The 18,981-nt window shown below is 55.8% G+C and overlaps 1 protein-coding gene across 1 annotated transcript; it reads right to left on the bottom strand.

Moving 5' to 3' along the window:
- Positions 1-71: 71 nt before the first annotated feature.
- On the bottom strand, positions 72-18,657 carry Stkld1 (serine/threonine kinase like domain containing 1). The gene is made up of 19 exons (XM_026395502.2): positions 18,326-18,657; positions 16,783-16,869; positions 14,980-15,024; positions 13,806-13,880; positions 12,611-12,712; positions 10,847-10,917; positions 10,029-10,144; positions 8,831-8,949; positions 7,778-7,941; positions 7,026-7,156; positions 6,383-6,466; positions 4,945-5,061; positions 3,946-4,086; positions 3,053-3,181; positions 2,422-2,550; positions 2,215-2,343; positions 905-1,045; positions 586-665; positions 72-327 (listed from the first exon to the last, which is right to left on the bottom strand). The coding sequence occupies exons 1-19, from the start codon at positions 18,338-18,340 to the stop codon at positions 175-177; spliced, it is 2,028 nt and encodes a 675-aa protein (XP_026251287.1). The 5' UTR covers positions 18,341-18,657; the 3' UTR covers positions 72-174.
- Positions 18,658-18,981: the final 324 nt, after the last annotated feature.

The following is an 18,981-nucleotide window of genomic DNA, read 5'->3' as shown; positions in this document are numbered from 1 at the left end:
GCAGACTGTGCCACCAAGCACCACCATGACCTGCCACTTCTATACCAGCAGTGACTCGGACATACCTGGAACCAGCCTTGGGCCTCTTTATTAGTTACTGGGCATAGCGGGACGTGCATACTGGTCCCTAACGTCCTCCTCCCCACTTACACCTAGGACAGGAAGGCAGGTGCTTCAGGGCAGGTGGGGGCGGCCCTCCGGGAGAAAGGGGACCTTAGGAGCAGCTGCTTCCTCCCCGACAGCAGCTCCAAGCAGCTTCCTTTCCTGGGAGCTGTGCAGTGCAGCCTCCAGACTCAGGGACACTTTCTCTGCATAAGAGACCAGCTCCTGGAAGGGATAGGCAGGTTCCTCTTGGAGGGTTTGGGGTCGGAGCCATTAACTGATGAAATCCACCAATTTGTGAAACCTGGTCACCCCCTCCCCCCAGGGTTGACTGGCCCAGTCCCAGAGATGGAGTAATAGGCAGGGAAGTGTCACTGAAGTCTGCCCACAGCACTCAGAGCCTGCTCCAAGTAAACGTGCCCAGCCCATGTCCCCAGGTATAGGGGCTTGGCCTAGTTTGCTGAAGGCCCTCCTGTCACTCACCAGGCTGGAGATGAAGCGCCCCTGGATCTCTCTGACCAGAGCCCTGATGCCACTGGACTCCAGCTCTGGCAGGATTTCCTCTGGTGGAACAGAAAGGGTACTGAGACCCAGAGCCCAGCCAGAGGGCAAGGCAGGGTCCCAGTGCCACTTAGGGCATGGGCAGAGTGCCGCCCTGGGTTCCATAGTTAATACATTGTCCTGGGCTGTAGCTATGCCCTGTGCAGGGGTGCCAGGTGAGTGGAAAGTTTGGGGCCATCTCTGTAGGGCTCCTTCCCTCCCCCATGACCACTGCTCCCAGGTAGGGCAAGGGGGTCCTCACTGTAGGAGGAAAGGTGGGCCAGCAGCATGCAGAGGTTCTCCACCACCTCAGGGTCATCCTTGTACAGCTGATAGGTCTCCTGCAGGAGGGTGAGGCCACTGCCACCATCCTGTGGCATCACCACCCGGAAGGCTGCCAGCTCTGGGGAAGAGGAGGTGACAGGGTTCCCAGTCTAGTGCTGGCACTGTGCATTTGGTCTTGGGACAGTTCCTCAGCCCAAGGTTCCCCTGAGAGATGGGTAGTGATGATACTGGTTTCATGGGTTGCTGGGAGAACTCAACATTGGGCCCCATCCCCGTCCCAAGCTCTGGGCTCTGCTGGCTCCATTTTCCCACAGTGCAGCTTTGCACCCACAGCAAAAGCCCTGCTCCTGCTGGCCCGTGTACTCCCTTCCCTAGGGAGGCAGGCCCAGAGGCATATGCTGGTGCAAGTTTCACCAGGCCAGGTGGTGGGGCTGCAACTCACCCAGCCTGGCTCAGGTCCTGCTCCCTTGGTGGAGACCATGTCCCTTTTTCCCCCAGGGCCTTGACCTCCCCAGCTGTCCCTAGAAGGAGTTGACAGCTAACCTGTGGTAGGCTGCTGGTGGGACCTGAGGCCCAGGCATTGCTCTGACCAGGAGGAAAGGCCACTCCACCTCCAGGCCCCAGCTGAGAGGCATACAGGAGTCTGACCAGCTCTGCTCCCCATCCAGGTGGCCCACCCACCCTGCTAGAGTTGGCATGGGACCTCAGAGGGGCTGAGCCTTTCTCACACAGGTTGCTGAGCATGGGGTTTCCAAGACAGGAGTAGACAGCCCCCGCTCCCCCTAGGCGGCCCCATCATCTTGGGCAGCCCAGTAGACTGGCATGGCCAGAAGAGCCAGGTGAGGAGCCGGAAGTCCTCCCCAAGGGCGTAGTTACTGCTCTAAGGAAGGCCACACAGCACAGAGGTCAAGATCATAAGCAGAGGCCTCGGCCCCACCATGCGCCTCTGGTGACTGGCCAGTCCCCAGACCCCAAGTGCCCTCTGCGAGGGATAGCTGCCAGTCTCAGCATGGGGCCTGGCGCAAGGCACTAAATAAGAGCCAGGGTTTGTGCTTAGGAATTGGAGACAGACCTGTATGCTGAGAGCCTGCATGGACCCACAGGGGGTGGACAGGGAAGGGAGATAACAGGCAGCATTAAGCAAAAGGCAGAGGCTGCCTGTTGTGTGCAGCCTCGGTGGCATCTCCTCAGTGATGTGACTGAGTCATTTTGTTCCTCCTGTTTTGGTTGTGGGAAGCTGTAGACATTACTGACCAGGGCTGATTTCTGCCCTAACATTGGGCTCACCTGACACCTTGGCAAGGCTGGCCAGCCCTCGGTAGGCATTATTCACCAGCAGGACTCTTTCCTGGCTCAGCCGGATGCTTTGCAAAAGCAGCTCCACCACCTTCTCAAACTGCCACTCACTCATGCAGCCTGCAGAGGACAGGGACCTGGTTGCCCTGTGTCCAGGGCTGCCCTCCCCACTCACTCTCAAGGGCCTGAGCTCCTCACCCAGCAAGGACAGCAGCCAGAACACCGCACAGCCTGCCTCAGCTATTTCTGCATCTGTGGGGTGGGTGTCCAGCACCTGGATGACCAGGGCTGGGATCTTCACCACAGGGTCTTTGTTCACAATGACAGCTGGATCCAAGACAGGGGTGGGGGACACCCAGGCATTGGGTGTGTGCATGAGGGCCTACTATATACACGCCCCACCTGCTGCTCCACCCACCAAGCAGGGCAGAAAACGTAAGAGGACAGATGGAGGGTGGGGGCCTCCTTGCCGATGAGTCTGGAGGGGACTCTGGCACCTTGGGGACAGTGGGGTCTCAGGTTTCCCCAGCTTGCCATGGCTTGGAGCACTGTTCTCTGGAGTACCAAGGTGAGGCCTTGGAGAGGGGGCAGTGTAGGCCTAGGGGCCCCTATTCTGCATTGAAAATCAGGATAAGGCATCCAACTCTCTGGCTGATCTCTGGTGCCAGGGACTGCCCACTGGACAGGACACACTGGGCTCCTTCCCCTCCCCTCCCACTCTTCTTGCCAGTCTCCCTTTAGTGGCCAAGGTCACTCTCACATGTTCAAGAGACAGAAGGCAGAGTCTCCTGGGAGTCAGACAGTGGGAGCCTGAGAAGGAGGGCCTCACCATCCACCAGGAGGGACCAGAGCAGGCCCAAGGCACTGAAGCAGATGTCCCTGTCCTTGGAGAATCTGTGCAGGTGCTCCAGGATGAGCTCAAACAGCCCCGCCTTCTGTAGTTCCTCGGAGACCTGCACTGTGGGAGAGAGGGAGGCCCTTCCAGCAGGCCTTCCCAGAACACTGCTGCCCTGGGTTCCCAGGTGCTGTGCATTTCCTGGGCCGCCACTCAGCACCTCCCACCTATGACTAGGCTGAGTCCCATGGCTGTAACTCCTCAGCCCAGAGCCCAGCCTGCCTTCCTAGGTCAGCTGTGGCCTTTCCCAGCACACAGCCTGCCTGGTCATTGTGTGATGCCTATTCCTGGGCCTCTCACTTCACAGAGTGGATCAGTGAAGGATGACAGGTCATCAGGTCTGGAGTGGTGGGCTCATACTCAGCTCTGCTCCACCATAGGACCTGACGGGTGTTTTTGGGCTCTCAGGAGCCCTGGCTTCCCCTGGGAGGACAATGCCCACCTGTGAGTGGGCTAGGAGGAAGGAAAGGGTGTTACCTGGTCCCAGGGGAGCCTGGTGAGGACCTCTCATCCACTGGGGCACAGCCTGGGTGCCTGCTGCCCCCCTGACCATGGGCACAGAGCATGTGAATGTGAAATGCAAACGTGCAAGGCCTGTGGCCAAACCTGGCATGTAGTATGCCTGTGAAAGTGGAGCCTGGCCTCCAGAGCACAGAAAAACCACCAGCATGGGACCAGAGCCTCTGCCGACCATGTGGCGTGCTATCTCAGCAGCAGGCCCTGTGCCACCTCTGCCTGTGTCCAAGCTGGCCCTCCACAGCTTGTGCTCTGCAGCCTGGCTTCCTAGAGTGTGCAGGAGGCAAGGCAGGAAGGGCCGGCACACCCACCCTGGCTAGAGATTATGGTGAGCAGGCTGTAGCCCTGGGTGATGAGTTGCTCCGAGTCTGAGTGGCTCCGCATGATGCTCAGCAGGGAGCAGATGATGGAGATATCCCATGGCACCTGGGCTTCTGCATCCTGCACCAGCACTGCACAGGCCACAGAAGGAACCTGGGTTAACCCCATAGCTGAGGATGCGGGGGACAGCAAGGCACACATATCCTCCCTGCCTGGCTTGGGGACAGCACTTCTGCTTTTTTTTTTTTTTTTTAATTAAGGAAACAGGTCTGCCTTGTTCTCCAGCATGGAGCAGGTGTCCATAAACCTAAGGCCCTTGCACTGCCAGTCTGTGGCACCTCAGGCTGGTGCTGGCTTCCAAGAGCTTGCTGAGTCTGTGGCGAAGGGGCAAAGTAAACAACGCAATTCAGGACTGGGGCTCAGCTCAGGGGAAGAACGCTTGCCACCATGAGCAAGGGCTTGGCTTCCAGCACCACAAAGGCAAACAAAAGGACACAGTCTGAATGAATGGCACATGGGAGTGAAACCCTCAATATTTAAACCAGAGAGTTTAGGTAGATAGGTAGTTGTAAGAACTGAAGTCAGTTGAACCTGTTCTTCATGATCCAGAGAGCTGGGGGGGAGGACCCCATCCTGTCCAGCACCTTCTTGCATAGCTGGGAAAGCAGCAAGAGGGACAGGTGCTTGCCCAGGGGCACAACAGTGTAGCCCACATCTCCAGACTCCTGGCCTGTGGCCTGTTGTCCCAGGAAGGGGTCAGATGAGCAAGGGGTCAGATGACAGGATGGGGTCCTCTGAGCTGCCCCAGGAGGGTGGGTTGTGCCCCCAGGAGAGGCTAGTAAGAGGGCAGCAGAGGTGGCGGCATGGGCAGCAGGGGACGGCACTGACCTGCTGCCCAAGGGTTTGAGCTGTTGAGAGGGCCACACACCCAGGGGTAACTGGTGTGGGCTGGAAGCACCAGGAGTGTCCCCAGCCTGCCCTGCACCCACCATGGCTCAGGATGCGCAGTAGCAGGGAGCAGGCACAAAGCTGCAGGTCGAGGATCCTCTCATGCAGCTTCATAGCGGTGACCACCACCTCCACCAGCCCCATGGGCCATGGCAGCCCTGGTGAGGTAGGAGGCACAGGTGAGGCATGTGGGAGTAGACCTGAGACCCAGAGACCACTGGGGTTCTACAAGACATCAGAGGGGCCCCAGGTAGGTGAAGAGGAGAGCAAAGATGATCTGTCCACATGTGCATGGAGTGCTCAAGGCCTGCCAGGGGACCCTGCTGGGAACCAAGCCCAGGGCGTGCATGCTGCATCCCGTCTCCACCTCGGAGCTTCACCCTCTCAGTGTTTTTTTGTTTTGTTTGAAGTGGAGTCTCAGTATGATACCCAGGCTGGTATCAAACTCCTGGGTTCAATAGATCCTCCTGCCTCAGCCTCCAAGCGCCAGCACCGCAGGGGCATGCTATCTTGTACTTCTGGCACCACGAGGCCCTCCCAGCCCTTTCCTTGTCAGAAGAGCATAGGTGACTTTGGTGAGGGTGCAAGGACAGATGGGGCACCCAGGACACGAAGCCATGGTGGACCCTTCCAGAAGCTCACTGAGGCAGGCATGGCTCTAGGTGGTGGGAAGAGCCCAATCTTGGGTAAAGGGCCCAACTGTCTCCATTTTACAGGAAGGCAAAATCTCCCTCTGAGCTTTATCCTGGTTATAGCTTAGCAGCACGTGGGATCTGGCTTTGGGGGCAATGGCCAATATGAGTTGCCTACTGCCTTGCTAGGAGGCCACAGTTTGCCTCCATAATCCCCAAAGCCTCAGCCACTGGGACAGTCCTCAGAGGAGTCTTAGTATATGTCTTGTGGGATATAAGGTGGACAGATGGACAATGGACAGGTGAGTGGAGGGAAGATGGATGAATGGCTGGATGAAAGGGGGATGCATGGGCGTGTCATATTCAAGCAGGAGAGAGGTTAGGCGGAGAGATTCTATAAAAGCATGTTTCAGCAAAAACTACAAAATCATGGATACAGGGGTGTTGTGTTCTCTGGTACACAACAGGCAGAATGTCAGTGTGTCTGTGGTTGGCCATCACTAGGACTCACCCTGACACCAGAGCTCACCCTATAGGAGCTCTTGGGGGCACATGTGCACAGGCAGTGGTCTGTTGGGTGCCGTTCATGGAGTGGGATCTAAGAAAACTCCAATGCCCATCATAGAGTGGCTGGAGAGATGGGTACCTTATTATGGACCCCTTAAAAATCAGGTGAGGTCACCCATCCCCACCCTTCTCTGCCTGGCAGGAGAGGCATGGGAAGAATTCCAGACTGCTTCCTGTCCAGGCAGATAATGAGGCACAGGACCCCCCTGGGAACGTGAACAGGCCTCCAAGGTGTAAACAGCACTGCTGGCAGCCGGCGAGGGGAGAAGCAGGGCTGTACCTAGCTGGTCCTCAGGTATCTGCAAAAGCCTCTTCATGGCCTTGAGCTGAACTTCAGGACGGCTGGGGAAGCTCTCCATGGCCTCTGTAGGGAATAGGGAGGACATGGGGACCCTGCTGGGGACCAGGTCTTCTGGCCATGAGGTAGCATTCTTATCCCTACTTCACAGATGAGGCCACTAGGACCAAGTGGTTGATCCAGAATCGAGCCAAGTCTCTGGGAACCATCCTGAGTCTCAGTGTGTGCTGCCCTCACCCTGGCTTGCAGGATGCACACTGGCTAAGTGGGGATACCCAGGGACCACTGTGTGCCAGGGTGTGGACCCACAAAGGCAGGGGCTCTAGGGGGATGGGCAGCAAGGAGCCCATGTAGCCTTGCAGAGGATTTGTGTAGCGAATGATGGTAGGTACATGGGGCCAGACTGAGGAAATGGACTTTGTGCTGTAGGTGACGGGGGCTATGGAGGGTATTTAAGCAGGGCAGTCTTGGGATGGAGTGGAGGTGAAGAGCCTGGAATGTTCCTGCACCCTGGACATGAATGAGGAGGGGGCCTACTGGACTGGGTAGTGGGGAGGCACCAGCCAAACAATGGGCTGCCAAGGCCAAGGACAGCTCCCAACACACCCCATGTCCCCACCATCACCTAAGATGCTGGTGACGTTGCCTTCTAACAGTATGCTGGTGATGATCTCGGGCACCACCTGCTGGTGCAGGGTCATGGCCACACATGAGGACTTGAATGAGCCACTCACAAAGGTCATACGAACCACAGCCCTGGCAGAGGAGCAGGGAGAGCCAGCTGCACCAGCTGCCTCCCCCATGGTGTCTCATGCACTGCCCCTCTGCCTTGGGCTGAAGGCTGCTTGTCATTGGACGAGCCCTGGACACTGGCCTTCCCTTTCAGATCTGCTTGGCCAAATCTCTCCTGATGTGCTATGTGTCCAGCCAGTGCCCTGGCAATCCCACTTCCAAGGACCTTCCCTGCGAAGGCTCAGGGCCCCAGAGGAGTCCTGATCCTTGTGCTTTTGCCTTTTGGGCCCCTTCACAGAGACATCATCAGATTTGATGACTGTGCTGGTTAAGAGGTCAATACAACCCATGCAGGGTTCACCTTTTCCTTCTGATTTTGAATTAGAATGGACATTTTTTTCCTGGAGCCTGAGAAATACCCTGGGGCTGAACCACCTGTGCCTGCTGGAGCCAGGCCCACTGTGCCAGTGTGCAGAGATGTGCAGTCCAGGTGGCTGGCTGCCAAGTAGTTTGGGACAGCCACAATGCTGGGAAAAACCCAGTTATGCAGGGGGAAATAGGGTGGAGCCAGCAGCCACGTCTGTGTCGGTGGAGAGATGCTGAACGAGCCTGCTAGGTTGAAATAAAACCCAACCCTGAGCTCACTTGATTGTTATTCGATCCAAGGGGTTGATCTGCAACATTAAGGGCAGGAGGGAAGAGAAGGTTTCTACATCTGGGATGTGTTTCTCCTCCATGGTCTTCAGGATGGCTTTCAGGCTGCCAGAGTTCTGGCGGAGGGACTTCCGTAGGTGCATGGCTTCTGTAGCCTACCAGAAGAGAGGACACAGAGTTTCTGCAACTAAGTGAAAGCCAGAGTCAGGCCACAAGCAGAGGCCACAGGAGCCTTGGAGCTCCTCTATGAAGAAGAAACAGAGGTTCAAAGAAGCAAGAGGGCCATCTCATTGAGTGGAGAGGCAGGCAGGGGACCATGTGCCTTGTCCATTTCTGCCCAGAGGCCCTTATCTGGACCCAGATGACAAAACACTCAGAAGCAAGTGCCCAAGATCACCCAGTGCCAGGGAAGCACTGGAGCCCAGACCCTTCAACACAGCACACAGCCTGGAGCAGGAGGTCCCTCACTCCCCTGGAGTCCCTGTAGGAAGGGAGCAGCAAGGTGCTCTCAAGCTGAACTGAGCCACCTGGGAGATAGTGGGGATGCTGAGGCCCAGCCAGCCACCTGTGCTCTCTGGATTCCCTGTGACTAGTGATGGACCTAGGTGGCCAGTGGTGTGTCCTTGCTCTCAGCTCCCCAGCCTCCCTAAGTCAGGGTGGCCAAGGGGCCATACAAGGTGCCCTGACCCTTGCCTTGCCCCTCCTTCCTGTCCGCAGGCAGGCCTAGCACAGATGAGAGCAGGAGCCATATGCTAGGACATGCAGAACAGAGAAGAGCCACGCACGTGCAGGCTTGTGTGACACACAGCCCCAAGTGTTCCTGCCCAGTCTCCTGAGCTGCAGCCACAGGCACCCCCGACTCTAGGGTGCCTGGACCAGGGTTTCCTTGCTGCCAGGGGCAGGGCTGAGGACCCACAGCCACCAAGTGAGCACAAACTCTGCTGCCTGTCTCCTCTCAAGGGCTCCCTGTGCCTGCGTCGAGCAGAGTGTGGGTGCTGACGGGAAGCAGGGCGAGGGCCCGCCTCTCCCAGGAAGGCAGCTTACATTCAGGAAGGAGCAGCTGGCCATGTCGAGCATGATGCAGCCCAGGGACCAGACGTCAGACATCTGGCTGAAGGTGAAGTCCAGGGCTTCGGGGGCCATCCAGGACTTTTGAAAGGGGTCTGTTGGCAGGAACAAGGCAGGGATCCATTGAGTCCTATGTCCCCTGAAGGGGCAGAAGAGCAGAGCCACCCTGCCCAACACTGTCTCCTTTTTGGTTTCCACCTGCAAGCAGCTAGAAATATGAGCCCTTCAGTGGCCCTTCTTGGGTGAAGCAAGAAGTATAGGTGTGGGCAGTGAGGGGTCCCTCCTTGCTCAGTTAGACCTTCACCTTGACCTTGAGTCAGGGAAGCCATCCATACTGACAGGTGTCTGGCAGGCTGGCCCATCTGTGGGCATGTCTGTGCCCACAACCGCTGTAGAAGGAGCTGCCAAGCATATGCCAAGCGGCTAGGATGTATACCTCTTTCAACATCCTTCCCTCCACACATCAGGACCCTGGGGCAGAGTCCCAGTGGCCCTGCCCTAGGTTCTCAACCTGAACCCCAGAGGAGACAAAAGAGCAGGGTCCTCAGGCTGGTTTGTTGGCCTCAAGCAGCCCTTCCTTCTCTGCACCCCATTTCTCAGCCACACAACAAAGGCCTGGACTCTAAAACCCACGCCAGGGTCACCTCCCACCAGTCCACCCCTCCACAGGCTCACCTCCATCATCCGTCCATCATCCATCGACCCAATCCAAGGGCAGAGTGCCACCAACCACTGCCACCCAGGACTCGGGTTCTGCACGTGATGTTACAGGCTTGAGGCCTGCCTCCCTTCACACTGTTCCCCTTTTGAAGGAAGAGAACTTGCTCCCTGCAGCCCTCCACTATCTCCTGGGCCATCTGAGGATAGCACTTGAGTCAGCAGGTCCTCCCCACTCCCCATTCTAATCTCCTTCCTTTGGGGGCTTTCTCCCTGACTAGGTTTACGTTTTCAGGGGTACCCAGGTGACTGCTCTTTCCTTGGGGCTCTTTTCCCCAATGGCCCTGTCTTTTGACCCTGTGTCTGTTCTCCATGAGGGACTCTTGCTCAGGCACAACCAGCCAAAGGGAGCTCTGTGGGGACCTTCTAAGCAACGAGCTCAGCACTGCCTTTCTCGCTGCCCATCCCTGCCTGTCTCCAGCCACCCTCTCCTGCCTCCTGGGAGGACCCCAACCACCTTCCTCTGCACGGACATTCCACTTGGCTCTGTGGGTCATCAGTGCGTTGGAGCTCAGGTCCTGGAGTTTGCAGTGGTTTTTACTGACCAGGCTGATGTTAGAAGGCTTGAGATTCCTGTGATCAAGAGATGGGGATCTGGTGCTTATGGGCTGCCAGGGGACCTTCCCCTAGGACAGCACCTGCCCTGAGCCTGAGTGTCCCACCCCCCCACTAGAAAATTCCTTCTCCTCCTGCTTGGCAAATGATTATTTCTCATTCACATAAGATCTTATCAGTTATTTTAAATTGGGGGAAAGCCCAAGTACAATGGGCACACCCAGCTATGGAGGCCCTAGTTAACCTGGTATCCCTTCCCACAGGTCCTGGCTCCCACTGGTCTGAGAACTGATTGTCCACCATTCTGTAAGACCCACCGTGAGGCCTCACTCACATTCCCTTCGTACACACAGCCCATGTGCTTCTCTCCCCAGCCCCTCCCACAGGGGCCTTGGAGCCTGAAGCCATACCACTGGCAGCTTGAAGGCTGGACCTATGGTGCAGTAGCCCATGCTGGCCATCCAGAGGCTACGCCATGACAGGCAGCCTCACCCGTCCTCCAGGTGTCTTATCTGCTTCTTCTGTTGCACTTTAGAGCCACCCTGCCCAGGCCATGGCATATCATGCAGCTGTGCACTGTGGGGTGAGTCACTCAAGGCAGCAGGGAAGGGCCCTGCTCCCCTCCCTCAGCCAGGGAAGGTGCCATCCTACTGGGCCCAGATCTTGCCCAAGGGTGCTGGTACCCGTGCAGCTGGACACCCCTAGGAAGAGGACTGTCACCTGTGGATGATGCTCAGCTGGTGCAGGTACTCCAGAGCGTCCAACATCTGACCCAGGATTTCCTGCATCCACTGGGGAAAAAGCAAGAGATGCCAGCAAGGGGAGGGGCCTGGAACTTCCTGAGTGGGATTCCATGCACTACTGTTAGGCAGGTGCCAGCTCAGCAGACAGCAGGACAGGGGCACACTGCAGACCCCAGTGCCCAAGGGCTTTGACCCTACGCCCTGCCTCCAGCAGCCACCTGTGGCCCGTTGCCCCACACCTGCTCGAGCTCTTGGCATGCAGCCCTTGTGGGTATCTGACATGTTAAAGCCTACAATGCCTGCTTGGGCCTTGCCCCTTCATGTTCCATTAGAGTGAAAAGAGCCCTGAAAGAGAACATTCTGGAAGCATTCTGTGTAAGAAACAAGCTGCATCTAGTGTCCAGGGCAGTGATTTTTCAAACTGTGTTCCTAGGACCCCTGGCTTCCACACTGGTGCCTTAGGCCACCCCAGGGTGTCAGGGGCTGGGCTGCAGGGCCCTAGCTTCCTCCCAGCCCTGGTAGAGTGGCAACATCTATGTTCCAAAGGGCCCCACTGCACACATGTACAAAGCCACCGTGGAGTCTGCCTCAGAGGCCAGTTCACCAGAGGAGCTAGGTACCCCTGAGCCCCGTGGAGAGATGGCACCAAGCAGAGGAGTACTTTGAGGAAAGCAGAATGCATGTAGGCTGGCCCAGACCCAAAGGTGAAAGTGAAAAGTGACCAAGCTTCGAGAAGGAAACAGGAGGTGGGAGGAAGGCTGCCTAAGCCAGGGCTCAAGAGACACTGGCCAGAAGGGATGACACTGATGCACCTGACTTCATTTTGATGAGGACCTTTGCTGGCCGGGAGACACTGCTAAGAAAGGGAACTGGCAAGCCATAGACTGGGAGGAGATCTCTGGATACCCTGTCCAGATTAAAAAATAAACAAACTACAAATCATTAGGAAAAAGACCCTGTACGTGTTGAAATGAGCAAAAGTACTAGAAGAGATTCCATGCCCAGACTGTCCTCACCACAATCACTCTGCAGGCCAATGCCAGGCCAGCCATAATGGAAACTCACTCCCAGCCTCCACAGCAACCCGAGCCGACTGGAACCTCGAAGTGTGGTAGAGCAACCTCGCCCTGGGAACCACCTGCACCACCCTCCCAGGCCCACGCCAGCTTTTCAGACAATTCCACTCCTCCACAGCAGCCTGACTTAAAAAGGCCCAAGCCAGAAGCCACCAAAGGCCCATCAGTGCCTCAAAGGTGACCAGAGGAGCACCGGAGGGCGCAGAGGGATCTGGTAGACCCGAGGAGGAGGGATGAGCAAGGTTGGCTCCCCAGCCAAGCCCTTTGGAGTGAACTTCAGGAGTTGCATGATGACAGTCTCTGGAGGCAGGTGGTGGCTGTGGACCTCTGGTTTTGGGGTCAGCTCTGGCCTCCTCTGGAGGCTAGAGGCAGGTGTGTGTAAAGTGTCAAGATGTGGACTTGAGGGGCTGGGGATGTGGCTCAAGTGGTAGTGCGCTCGCCTGGCATGCGTGCGGCCCAGGTTCGATCCTCAGCACCACATACAATCAAAGATGTTGTGTCCGCCAAAAACTAAAAAATGAATATTAAAAATTCTCTATCTCTAAAAAAACAAAAGATGTGGACTTGAGGTGGACTTAATGCACCCCTCACACGCTGGGCAACTACCCTCCCCTCTGCCTAGGCTGCCCCATGGGGCCGCAGGCCCCAGGCTGGGTCTGTGTTACCTTTGGATCCATGACTGCCTTCTCTTCCCTCTTACTCTGAATGACCATCTGGAGGCTACCCTGGCTGTACTCCATCACCAGACAGAGGGACAGAGAGGAGACCTGCGGGGACACAAGGCCCAGATACTCTGTGGTGTCACTTCTTTGGTTACATTGCTGGCTGGAGGCCCTGCCTCTTGTCTCCCCATTACCAGGCACCGCCACCCCAGGTTCTATCTGCTCCCAGTTGCTTGGCCTTTCCCGACAGCTGCAGCCACTGGAAGTGGGGACCTCTCTGCTGGGATTGCCCTCACTCTTCACAGGTGGCGGCTTCCCTGGGTGTCAGCTGAGATGCACTTCCTCTGAGGAGCCTGTCTTGCTCCCTCCATAGTGACCTGTCTTCTTGGCTTTTTTGCCCCATTCCATGAGTACTTCACAATATGTGTGGGAGCATGCAGGGGGGCCTTTCCCCTGGCTTCCCCGGGCCTGGCTGCTGGGTAGGACCCCCTGGTCCAGTGGGACACTGACATGGATATGTGGAGAGGTGGCCAAGGCCTGCCAGCCTGGAGTTTCTGGAAAGCTCCAGCTCTTTGAAGCGATAGAAGTCATACCTGAAGGGACCCAGGGCATGGGCAAGAAACCTGGATTTGAACCCCACTCAACTCTTTACTAGCTGTCTGGCTTTGGGGAGCTCCATGACCTCTCTGAGCCCCATTAGGAAAATGAGGACAGTACTTCCAGCCCTGTGGATCTCCCAGGATGTGAGCAGACATGGAGCCAGTTAGTAAACTGTGCAGGAGCTGTGGGAGTGAGGGGCCTGGGGGCCGAGATAACTGGGTGGCAAATGGCAGTGGGAGGCAGAGCAGCAGCTCCCTAGGACCAGCCTCTTCCCCCTGGAATGCAGGCTCCTGTCAGCCATGCAGACTTGCTCGGCTGGGGCTGCAGGTGGGGAGCTGGAGTGGGGCCACCAGGCTGGGTCCCCTGTTTGCCACATGTGAGCCAGGAAGCCTAAAGGAATGTGGCACTCGTTGGCAGCCCTCCTCGGAGGAGGCCCTTGAGGGCTCACCTGGAATTGTGCACAGTAAGCCCCCAGGTGGTTCCCACCCCCACAGCTGTTGAGTGGGGGCTGCCACACTTGGTCCGGCAGCGCCTTGTGGGCAGGGTACGCTCAGTGGGCTTGGTGCTGCAGCCCAGCCGCAGGTGCCACCTGACCCACCTCACTGTTCCACGTGATGAACAGCTCCTGGTACAGGGAGATGTGGGCGTGCTGAAGCTTTAGCAGAGGCCTGAGCTGTGGGGACGAGAGGGAGGAAACTGTGGTCAGGGAAGCACAGTGTGCAGCTGGTGCTCCTCTGTCACATATCCCAACAGAAACGCAAGCTGCTGGCTCTGGCAAGGCAGGGGAGCCAGGGCAGGGAGGCAGTGCAGCCTTATGGCTAACTGCCGGAAGGTCTGTATGAGGCCAGTCCCAGCATGCACTGCTGTGCTGTGTGACCGAGACAGACTGTCAGCATCTCTGAGCCTCATGTGCTCATCTGAAAACAGCAGTGGGCTGGGGTGTGGCTCAGTGGCAGAGTTCTTGTTTAGCATGTACACGGCCCTGAATTCCCTTCCCAGCTCTGCAAAAAATAAAACTGAAAATTAAAATGGTGGTTCCCGTGGAACCTGCCTCACGGGGAGGTGATGCAGGTCAAGTGATGGTGTGCAGGATATGTCACCTTTGGGGCTGGCTGGGGCAGGTGAGCCCACCTGAAGTTCCCTTGACCCAGCAGAGTGCTTTGAAAACAAATCAAGGTGGGCATCAGGAACAATTAACCTGGAGAATATGGGCTGATGGGTAACTGCTCAGATGCTGGCCAGGCGTGAGCAGCTTGCTTGTCGGCAGTGTAAGTGTGCCATTATTGTAAATCAGGCTGCTGCCACTGGTCCATTCCAGATGGTAGAATTAAGATGGCAGAATTACATTTTCATTATTAAATAATTCTGCATTTCCCAAAATTTGCACTGTAACTAATACTTTCATAGTTGAAGGAAAAAAAAGTTTCTCTTTTGCAGTGCTGGGGATGAACCCAGGGCCTTACCAGTCAAGCACTCTGGACTGAACTACACCTCAGCCCTAAACAAAATCATCTTTTGGAGAGATGGTTATTGGTGGATTAGCCTAGGGACTGAGCCAACAGTTAAGCTTCATCTCCTTTGGGAAGGTGTGTTTTAAATGGGCAGTTCCCACATTTAGAAGTGGGTGTTTGGGTTATGGACTCCCTTTAGGATCTGGCCAAGAACTAATTATGACTTCCCTTCACCCTGTCACTCAACAAGGGGGTGCAGAACAGTCTCTATAAGTATGCTGAATCCTGTTCCTCTAGAGAGAACACTGTCCAGAGAGTCACCTCCTCCAGGGCCTCATTGGTATGATGCTCATCAAGGCATTCCACCTGGAGGGACACAGGGACACCAGGTCAATGAGCCTCTTCAACTACCATCACCCTCACTACCGCCTCACTCTCATCACTACTGCCATCCTCATCAACCCCTCCTCTACCACCTCCACTGCCATCCCCATCCCCAACCCTGTGACCTGCCCATCATCACCACCCCCATTACCCCACCCCCACCTCTGCCATCACCCCTGACACCATGACCCCCCCATCATCCCACTGCCACCCCCACTATCAGTATCACTAAAACTTCCACCATCATTATCACCACTGCCATCACCGTCACTACCACCCCACTATCCCAGCCCACCCCCCTACATCACTGTCATCACTGCCATGACCACCCCATCACCCCACCATATGCACGGTGATTATCACGGCCACCATTGCCATCATGAGTAGGATAGTCAGCCAAAATACCCTGAAAGCCTTGAAAAGGCCCAGAAATCCCTCTCCTAGAGCTCTTCCCTGAGGAAACCACGATGCTCAAGAAAAATATATTTGTGAGGATGTCCATCAGACCTATTTATACCAGTGAGGAACTGAGAATGGGCAGACCACTCGACCCACATGAGGTGACAGTAGGGTCAACCACAGCACATCAAGCAAGAGAGGCAGCCACACGGCCACCAGATCAGGAGAGGAGGAAGCTGTGGTGCTGAAATGGGGCAGTTTCCACAATCTATTAGGTGGACAAAGGATGCCATCAGCTTCAGCAATATACCACTCTTATAAAAACAAAGTTTATAAATGCTTAGGAAAAAGACTAGAGGAACACACACACTCCCTACCATATATATATATATATATATATATATATATATATATATATGGAAAAAATGCCTTATTTGCTAATTATTTATAGATTGATTTGCAGTACTGGGGGCAGAACCCAGGCGTGATGCACGCTAGGCAAGTGCTCTACCCCTGAGCCACATCCCTAGCCCACTGGCTGGGCTTTTAAAAAGGTCTCCTGGCTCATTGATCTGTGAGATGAGAGGGCTGACCACTGGGCCAGCCAGCAACAGAACAGGAGGTGGACAAGGACTCCAGGACCAGCTACCTAGGGATGAGGCTGCTTGCTGGGCTGCATAGACACAGGCCTGGCGGATATGAGGCTGCTAATGAGGTTCCTTTATCTACAAGGTTAGTTCCTGCTCCCCCTGTGTACCTGTCCCCACTTGAGAGAGAAGGGTGTGCCAGCCACTCTTATAGCAGCTCTCTTCCCCTGGATGGACCTTCTGTTGAGCACAGGAAGGGGTGCACCTCCACCCTGCTGCCTTAGCCCTGGTGAAGAGATTCCAGGTCCTGTCCTTAGCCTTGTGTGACCCTGGGCTAGTCCCTGCCCTCTGGGTCTGGTTCCCTTTTGGTTAGACTGGCAAACTGTAAAGAGTAGCACTGTGCCCACAGAAGTCAAATCCTCATGGATCCTGTGTGATCTGATTAGAATGGGATGGCCCCAAGCCAATCTCTGTAAAATGGGGTCACGGTTCCTGTTTGACAGGATCAGGGATATTCAGTGGATTGATGCCTGGCACCCAGTATGGATGAGTGATTGGTAGATGTAGGTGGTGGAGTAAAAATCAGCATTTCTTTCCTGTCAAAGTAGGGGGCAGAGGCTCCAAGTCTGGGGAGCCCCATGCCACCCCCCACATCTACCCCAGCTAGGTTTGCTGCCTGCTGCCAACAGGGGTCCTGGAAGCCTCCTCTGAGGGATGATGTGCTCTTCCTGGTTCACTGGGCTCTGCTTCTTACCTGCTTTATCACGAGCTTGGCTTCAGTGGCCAGTTCCTCCACCACCAGGTTCACCCCTAAGGCCCCAGGACTCAGCTGGTACAAAATCTAGCAGCAAGTGAGAGAAACTATGAAGAGGAAACCACCTTGCACTTCCCAGTACAAACCCAACTCCCATACCTTGGCTGGTGCTTCCCACAGCCCCTGGGGGCTGGCACTGTCTCCTCCTATTTTGCAGTAGAGGATATGGCCCAGGGAGTGTATTTCTCTCTCTCCAAGGCCAATTCTGAAGTTTCTATGACTCCATGCTCCTTCTCCAACCTATAGAGAGGGCCTTTGGGAGTCTAAGAGCAAGAACTGACCTGGGGCAGGGGGGGGCTTTTTCACTCTTTTTTTTTTTTTGAGTTTGTGTGTGTGTGTGTGTGTGTGTGTGTGTGTGTGTGAGAGAGAGAGAGAGAGAGAGAGAGAGAGAGAGAGAGAGGGAGAGGGAGAGAATTTTTAATATTTATTTATTTATTTTTTAGTTTTCGGGCGGACACAACATCTTTGTTTGTATGTGGTACTGAGGATCGAACCCGGGCCGCACACACGCTTATTCACTCTTTTAGGCCCCCATGACCCCAACTTCCAGCATCTACCTCCAAACTGAGCATCTAAAGAAGGCAACTTGTCCCCATGACTGGTACTATCAGTCATGGCCATCCCAGGGTTATGTGGACACTTCTTAACCACCCTTGTGGGAATGGAAAGCAGGACTCAGAAGAGGTGATATAGGATGAGACACTGAATCAGATTTTGGGGTGTAAAGTCAGGATTCTGTAATCCAGCCTCTGTGTGGCCTGGACTCTGCTCAGGGAATAATGTTCCAAGCAGCATAAATCAACAGGGCCAGAGGTCAGGTGCAAGAATTCTCAGTAAAATACAGTGCATTAGACAGTAAAATACACCCACATCTCAATCAAGACTTCTTCTCTCCCCTGAAAAGTAACCTTAAAAATTCTCTGACCACTAAAAATGCTTACGCTTTACCCCGGGTAGTTCCCCCTCATAAACAGAATCTCCCAACAGTAGGAAAATCTAATTGTAAGTGGTTTTCAAATTAGTGAAATTTTTACAAATACTGAATCTAATATTTAATGAAAATGATATGGTAAGTATAGAAGCATTTAATTAAATGTCCATTAACGGCTTTCCTCTGTTTCGAAACTGCTCAGGTATGGGCATTTTAGCAGACCTAGGCTGAGCGGTGTTTTTTAGCAGACTTAGACGGGGCTCCTGCCGTGTGCTCTGGGCTTGCTTTTGCCTCTAGAGGCCCCCATGGCTTAGGAGGTCGGAGGAGCTACCCACAACCTCAAAAGGTCAGTGCTGGAAGCCCTTACTGTTCACCATTTAAAAGGGGGACAGAGACCCAGAGAGGTGGCCTTCCAGCTGGAGGCTGACCCTACTGAGACATGGGCTCCGCCTCCCTAGGTTGACCTGGTGCTGGGTGGGCTGTGACCGTTGCCCCGCGGCGCGCAGACCTTGGGCCCGGGCAGCCTGTCCCCGCAAGGGGACATCACGGCACCTGGTACTTTTCCATGGTAGCTCGAGCTGAAGAACTTCGGCTCACTCTCCCTCCGGAGGCCACTGTATGTCCTCGCCTGGAGCCGGAGCGGGCGGCCGGACCCTGGACTGAGCGTGCTCCGCAGTGTTGGCTCCGGTGCCCATCCCCCCCTCACCTCGTGCCCTCGCCCAGGGGCGACCCTCAACCGGGGTGTGTCTGCCTGACTCTGGACAAACGAACGTCCCCCACCCGCGCGCCCTCGGCTACCGGTGCCTTAAAGGAGCTGAGGCACAGAGAGCGGGGGCGGGGCCTCGAGCATGAGGGCGGACCCAGAGAGAGGTGGGCGGAGGCTGTGGACGGTGAGCTTGATCGGGGCAAGGGGCGGGGCCGCGAGCTTAGAGGGCGAGGAGGCAGTGGTAGGCGGGAGAGGCGAGAGAGAGAGGGGGCGGGGCCTGGAGCCTGAAGGGCAGTGGGCGGTGCACTAAATGGGGGAAGCCTCTAGCGCGGTGGGGGGAGATGCGGACGGAGGGCGGGGCCTGGAGAGTGACGAGAGAGTGACAGCGAGTGATGGACGGGGTCTTCAGGGTGTAGGAGGGCTAGCGGACGGCGCGACCTCGAAAAGCGGGGCGGGGCAATAGTTCATGGTGGGCGGGACCTCGAGTGAGAAGGACGGGGCG

The sequence above is a fragment of the Urocitellus parryii genome, chromosome 4 (assembly GCF_045843805.1).
Source record: "Urocitellus parryii isolate mUroPar1 chromosome 4, mUroPar1.hap1, whole genome shotgun sequence".
Classification (NCBI taxonomy): Eukaryota; Metazoa; Chordata; class Mammalia; order Rodentia; family Sciuridae; genus Urocitellus; species Urocitellus parryii.
This window is presented reverse-complemented; position numbering and strand designations above follow the sequence as displayed.

What these genes read in the sequence shown, in the direction of transcription:
- Stkld1 (XM_026395502.2), bottom strand. An exon ending in AGGCAGTCATGGATCCAAAG is followed by an intron (nt 10,918 to 12,610) that starts GTAACACAGACC and finishes CTTTTTCCCCAG; the next exon opens with TGGATGCAGGAAATCCTGGG. An exon ending in CTGGCTGCTGTCCTTGCTGG is followed by an intron (nt 2,344 to 2,421) that starts GTGAGGAGCTCA and finishes TGTCCTCTGCAG; the next exon opens with GCTGCATGAGTGAGTGGCAG.